This window comes from Peromyscus eremicus, chromosome 8a (genome assembly GCF_949786415.1).
Source record: "Peromyscus eremicus chromosome 8a, PerEre_H2_v1, whole genome shotgun sequence".
In the NCBI taxonomy this organism is placed as follows: Eukaryota; Metazoa; Chordata; class Mammalia; order Rodentia; family Cricetidae; genus Peromyscus; species Peromyscus eremicus.
In genome coordinates, this window is record NC_081423.1 from 52,491,257 (window position 1) to 52,497,967 (window position 6,711).

Here is a 6,711-nt window from a genome sequence, read left to right on the forward strand (position 1 = left end):
CACTACATTAAGAGATTTTACAGAGGAGTGGAAGCGGTGATAGAATGTGATGGGTTGAGATTTGGAGAGCTCTCTGTAAATACCACCGTGGGGAAAGCCTGTAGAACACCAGGGTTTGTGAATTAACTGGATAGGGAGGTGAGAGATGACGACAGCTTGGACCAGGAGGGTGGGCAAGAGGTGGAGATAAGTAGGTGGGTTGGCTATTAAAGGGACAGAAAGACCTGGGCTTGGAGATGGGTCAATAAAGGACTGTGAAGGGAAGGGAGAGCTTAAGAGTTTTACCCAGGGTGATAGAGCTAGCAGAGGAAGGGAGTGAAAAGCCGGAAGAAGGTCTGTCTTGGGAAAGGGAATCACCAGTCTGGGTTCTTGGTGATAAAGGCTGTGGAGCAGGTGACATGATGAGCAGCTTAGAGGGACCCTTGGTGGGGAGACGCTTCGGACTGGTTTTATTCTACCTTCCATAATTAAGATTTGGGTTGGGGAGATGACTTGCTGGGTAAGGCGCCTGAACGCAGGTGTGAGAACCTCAGTTTGAATACACAGACCTCACATAAACTGAGCGTCATGATTGAGTGTCTGTAATCACATTTCTCCTACAGCAGGTGGGAGGTGAATACAGGAGAATCCTCAGAATCCCAGAAGCTTGTGGGCCAGCTATCCTGGCGTACAAATCTGTGAAATCCTGTCTTAAGCAAGGTTAGGCTGGGCATGGTGGTGCATGCTTTTAATCCTAACACTCTGAGACAGAGGCAAGCAGAACTCTGCGAGTTTGAGGCCAGCCTGGTCTACATAGTTCCAGGCCAGTCAGGGCTACATACTCTACCTCAAGAACACACACCCACTACCAACAACAGGAAAAGCCAAAGAGGGTGCACATGAGGACTTCTGCGGTCATCCTCTGGTCTTTACACATGTGCCGTAGCATGAATTACACACAGGAATCCACACACATCATAAACATGGACATCCATACGAGCACAGATTAACATTTACCATCAGTTGAAGTTTGTTTTGTATGTATGCGTGCATGTGTGTGTATGTATGGCAGGTGTGTGCAGGTGTGTGGAGTCTAGAAAAGATTCACATCTGAAGCTAGAGTTACAGGCAATTGTAAGCTGCCCCACATAGGTGCTGGGAACTGAACTCAGGTCCCCTGGAAGAGCAGCAAGTGTTCTTAAGGACTGAGCCACCTTGCCAGCCTCCTGAAGATATTTTAAAATGTGAGGCTCACCTTTCCAAAGAAAAGTCCTACAAAAGGTTTGAATTATGACAGTGTCACTGGAATAAGTGGACGAGTTCTCCCACGTGACCAGGAAAGCAACCAAGCTCCTAAATTCTTACCATCTGCTTGATGGTAAACCAAAATAATGGCAAACCAAAGCAGGATGTGATGGCACACACCTGTAACCCTAGCACTTGGGGAGCAGGCATAGGAAGGATCGGGAGTTGAAGGTCATTTTCAGCTCTCTGTAGAGTTCTCGGCCAGTCCGAGGCCACCAATCTGTGCTGCTCTTACAGGGGACCCAGTTTCATCCTAGAACCCACGTTGGGCAGTTCACATCCACCTGTACCTCCAGCTTCAGGAGATCTGACACCCACCTCTGGGCTCCGGGGGCTCCTGCACTCATGGGCACATGCACACAGACCCACAAACATACATAATTAAATGTAAAATAAACCTCAGGTAAATCTCACAAAAAGATTCCTTTCCAAAGCTATAATTCCGGGGCTCTGGAAGCTGAGGTAGGAAGACTGCCATGAGTCTGAGACCAGTGTAGGCTACACAGTGGATTCCGAATTAGACTGGGTAAAAGATTACCTTGGTAGGCATGGTAATAAATGCCTTTAATCCCAGCACTCGGCAGACAGAGGCAGGCAGATCGTTTGTGAGTTTGAAGCCATCCAGAACTACACACAGAGTTCCAGCCCAGCCAGGGCTACATAGTGAGACCCAGTCTCAGAAAACAAAACCGAGATTACCCTCCAGGTTTTAACAACTCTAATGTTACAAAACCAAGTGAGCTGTACCTTACCTGTGATGGACCAGGAAATGCTATGCATATAGAGAAACCCGTCTTGGATAAACCAAGAGATGCTTTATGTGAAATACTGGGTACCCGAGAAGTTAAAGGGAACGCAATGCACGTTTGGAGCCAGGGATGATAAGGATAATAATAGGTATTGCTTATCTAGTGTTTACTATGTCCCGGGCGTCATTTAAAATACCTTACAAACACAAGCTCTTTCGATCCTTACTATTATTATCCACATTTTGTAGATGAGGAAATCAAGGCCCAGAGAAATTAAGCAACATGCCTGCGATGTCACAACCAGGATTGGTACTCAGCTGTCTCAAGACTTGTTTATTATCCTCTGCAACAGAACCTGGGCTACCAGTACAAGAGAAGATGAGGAGGCTGCTTGGGTGTGGGCACCACACCATGAGGGAATGTGGGTTGTGAGCACCACGTCCTGTTTACCTGTGTGAGAAGTCAGACCCCTGAGTCAGAAGTCATGAAGGGCTGCTTCGTTTCAACCATCATACTGTGTGGGTGTCTGAGCCTGGATACTCTGGAAGGAAAAGATTCCCAGCATTCCTAAGGCCATGCTCCTGGAATCTGAGTCCCTCCTTAGGCAGAGATGTTAGCTGGAATCGAACTCTTTGATGAAGGACGAAATTTAGGGAGCCTTACGAGAACCCAAGAGGTCATGCATAAAAAAGAGAGGCGAGGGCGGCATGAATCCAAACATCCAGAAACCCAATTAAAATTGGGCAGAACCAGTAGTAAACCTGGCATATGTAGCCTGTTTGTGGGAGGTTGAGAAAGAGTATGAACATGTGACAAGTAGGCTCAGAGGGCCCTTGAGACTCGGGCCAGTGGCTGTGTGCAAGAGGGGACCTGGGGATCTGCTCCACGTTTAATTATGGCGCCGGTGTTTTGCTGGGGGTGAGGAGTTCGTCAAGGGGGCAGTGGGTGGTGCGTGTCCCCCTCTCCTCCCCTCGGGCAGTTCTGGCATCGTGTGGGCATTCATCCCGCTGGCGCCCCCACTCAGTGCATTCCCAGCCTCGCGCCTCCACCGCCCCGACGCGTGCCACGGAAGGGAGCGGCCGATCTGGTGTGTGACGCCTCGAGGGTGGGGCCTCACTATTAAAAGGGGACCGAGGCGGCGGCGCCGGCCCCAGGCCCCAGCCCTGGCCCAAGGAGGGCCGCTTGTTCTGTCTCCTAGCCGCCGCGGGATCGACGTCCTCGGGTCACCGCGGCCACCATGCAGCTTCTGATGAGGGTGCCTTCTCTTCCCGAGCGGGGTGAGCTGGACTGCAACATCTGCTACCGACCCTTCAACCTTGGGGCCCGCGCGCCCCGCCGCCTGCCGGGCACGGCGCGCGCCCGCTGCGGCCACACACTGTGCACCGCTTGCCTGCGCGAGCTGGCGGCGCGGGGCGACGGCGGCCGCACGGCCGCGCGCGTGGTGCGCCTGCGCCGCGCTGTCACGTGCCCGTTCTGCCGCGCGCCCTCCCCGCTCCCGCGCGGCGGCGTCTCCGAGATCGCGCTGGACCCCGGCTTGTGGTCACGGCTGGAGGAAAAAGCGCGGGCTGAGCGCGAACGAGACCCGACGGGGAGCCTGGCCAAGGAAAGCGGAGACAACGGAGAGGACGACGGCGGCGGGGAAGACCAAAGCGAGAAGGGGGCGGGACCGACAAGTGCGGGTTGGCGCGCGGTTCGCCGAATCTTGGACAGGGTCCTGGCGCCGGCGCGCCGCTTGCGGCGTCCGTTGCCTAGCAATGGTGAGGGGCCGCCTAGGGAGGATGCTGGGCACCGAGCGCCCAAGAATGCTGGGTCAGGTTGCATCCTCATGCTGCCACTAATCCTTCTTCTTTCCTCCAGTGCTCTACTGTCCAGAGGTCAAGGACATTGCCCACATGACCCGTTGCACGCTGTAACCGAAGAACCTGGGAGCTATGGCAGAGAAGGCAGGTGGGAGCAGCATCTTCTTCGGGCGTGCTCTAATACAAAGGGTTGATGTCAAGACTACCCTCTCTGATGCTGGAATTGGTACGTTCGTGATGGAGTTGAACAGAAAGTACCCTAGGTGCTGTGAATTTTGAGCGGCGGAGGCTCCTAGACTGCCAGCTTCACATTGTGTTCAGGATGGCAGTGGCCAGGGGATAATAAAAACAGAGTGTACCGTAATGTGGGAAGAAAACATACAGAGCTGTAGCCTTCGCGTTTGTTCAGGGAGGCTGTGGTGTAAGCGGCACATCCTGTTTTAGCAGTGGGCAGTGGTTGGGAGTGTTTAAAAAAGACAGGACAGGGGATAAGCTAATGATGTCAATCTCACTTGTCTGGTTATGTGTGTGTGCTGGCATGCCATCTTCCCACTCTTGGTTCCTTGTTCTAGAAATTACTGTGTTGCCTCCCTGATTATGATTGGAAGCCTTGCATACACAATCTCCCTTCACCTTGATAAGGCAGGTACGAAAATGTCCAAGTGGCGTTTATAGGAGGCCTTAATTAAGGCTTATCAAGCATGGGTGAGCCACTTGATAAAGGAATCAAAATTTAACCTTTATCTGTTGTCTTTACAGACTCTGTAGCAATACTGGAGAAAAAAAAGATGCTCACATAATTTTGTTTGTGTCCCATAATGGGACATGGCTTATCATATGTGATTAGTTCTATTTTAAAGTCCTGTAAATATCTTACTATAGACTTAAAATCAAGACCAACAGTGTTGGCCCTCACAGCTTGCTAGAAGTGCAGAATTTCAGGACCCCAGTCCACATTCCCTGACTACGTTTTCAGAATCCCAGGTGATGTAAGTTAAGAAGCACTGGTTTAGATCTTAGTCACTCCAGGATGTCATCATCACCTGTGGGTGGGACATTTAAAACACTGGTGACACCCTGCTTTAAGGTTCTAAAGTGACATTCTATTGTGGAAGAAAACATTCTTTTCTGAGCTAAAAATGTGAATTTACAATAGACCTCAGTTTTCAGAGGTCTTCAAGAGCTTTTTATTGACAATAATTTATCTAGTTATAGAGTATAAACCTGTTTAAAAAGTTTTGTCATTTTCCTGTCCTTAATTTCAGCTAAATGTCCTCTTTTGGAGTCCAGTATGCATCTGTTGCGATGTGCCTTATTGTCATATTTCTGTATATGTGCTGTCAAAGTGAACGCTGCATTTATTTTCTAATATTTTATGTTTTGAGTATTTCCAGAGTGTAAACTCCAAATGACTGTCTCTAGTGCCAATCGCAGTGTTAATGTATAATATGTACTCAAAAACTGTTTGCTGAATTTATTTTTAATGTAAGTCTCAAGAATAAAGTATCTTGGCTCACTCAACCTGTGAAAGGCTGTTACTGAATAATACAAAGTGTTGTCCAGCAGTTTAAATCCTTCACAGGGGACACCGGACCGACCCCAGTTCTTTAAAACAAAATTTAAATAAAAACTTTCTGCTTCATAGTGGAATTGAACCTGTGGAGCTGTAGTGACCTCTACTGACTCTTGGGGGAAGCAGTTTTCAGTGTTAGGCACCTCTCCCTCATGTCAGGAAGGCTGCTCTGCTCACCACTTAGCATTTGTGGCTTCAGGGATCCTGCTGCTCACCAGCTCTACACTGAGCTCATGATGTGGTTGGTATTGAGAAAAGGTCTTATTTTGATTCCTGAATGGTGGCGGTGGTGGCTCACACCTTTAATCCCAGCACTTGGGAGGCAGAAGCAGATGGATCTGAGTTCCAGGCCAGCCTGGTCTACAAAGTAAGTTCCAGGACAGCCAGGGATACACAGAGGGACTCTGCCCCCCGCACCCTGCCCCCAGTAGTGGTACTCCTTTGATTCTTGAATGGTTTAAGAGATCAAGGCCAGCCTTGGCTACAAAGGAAGTTCCAGGACAGCCAGGGATACAAAGAGAAACCCTGTCTCAAAAGCCAAACAAAAAAAGGGTGGGGTGGGGGTTAATAAGATGAGATAGTACAAAGCAAAAATCTTTCTTACTGTCTTACCTCCGTACTAGGATTCCCCCTCCCCAGGTAAAAACGACAGCACACAGAAAGGAAAGTATAATTTATATGTACAACCGATAACCTGATACAGAAGAGGGATGGGGACAGACCAGGAGTAGGAGCGAAGAGACTGGGAAAGGGGCAGCAAGGAGGAAGTGGGGGTTCCCCATGCAAACTGCCACTCCCTGGCCCCTCCGTGGAGGGGATGTGCCCATATCTCCTTAGCCTGTTATCCACTATGTTGCTCTGGTCCCACAGGCAAGGTAGTCTCCTGACTAGGCCCCTGGCCTGACCTACTCAAATTTAGTCTGTATCCAGGCCTTGAGGAGGGAGGATTTAAGTCCTCCAGAAACCTGAGCCCCAGAGTGGGGGTCTGCCCCCATGTCTGGCCCTCTGTATTCTCTCCCACCCTCTCTAGGTTTCCTAGAACAGGCTGGGGAGCTCCTCTTTGGCTTGAGGGAGTATCACCCAACCGTTACTCTGTGGGGGTGGTCCTTGGTCCCTAGGGAGGAGAAAGGTTCCTAAAGCAAGATGCTGGTACACAGGAGGTAAGAGAGCCACCTACAGCAATCAACTCCCTCTCTTGTAGCTGCTGCGCCCGCCCTCCGTGTGGAGGCAGGGAAAGTGGCATGCAGCCGCCCTCCCCTCCCCTTCCTTCTCCTGGTGCCCTTCTCATCCCTCTGGAATGATGTAC

General features: G+C 50.3%; 1 protein-coding gene across 1 annotated transcript; it reads left to right on the forward strand.

Annotated features, from left to right (window-relative positions):
* Positions 1 to 2,971: 2,971 nt before the first annotated feature.
* On the forward strand, positions 2,972 to 5,353 carry Rnf227 (ring finger protein 227). The gene is made up of 2 exons (XM_059269444.1): positions 2,972 to 3,790; positions 3,891 to 5,353. The coding sequence occupies exons 1-2, from the start codon at positions 3,271 to 3,273 to the stop codon at positions 3,944 to 3,946; spliced, it is 576 nt and encodes a 191-aa protein (XP_059125427.1). The 5' UTR covers positions 2,972 to 3,270; the 3' UTR covers positions 3,947 to 5,353.
* The last annotated feature ends 1,358 nt before the right edge of the window (positions 5,354 to 6,711 follow it).

What these genes read in the sequence shown, in the direction of transcription:
- Rnf227 (XM_059269444.1), top strand. Translation starts at nt 3,271, where the DNA reads ATGCAGCTTCTGATGAGGGTGCCTTCTCTTCCCGAGCGGGGTGAGCTG. An exon ending in GCGTCCGTTGCCTAGCAATG is followed by an intron (nt 3,791 to 3,890) that starts GTGAGGGGCCGC and finishes TCTTTCCTCCAG; the next exon opens with TGCTCTACTGTCCAGAGGTC.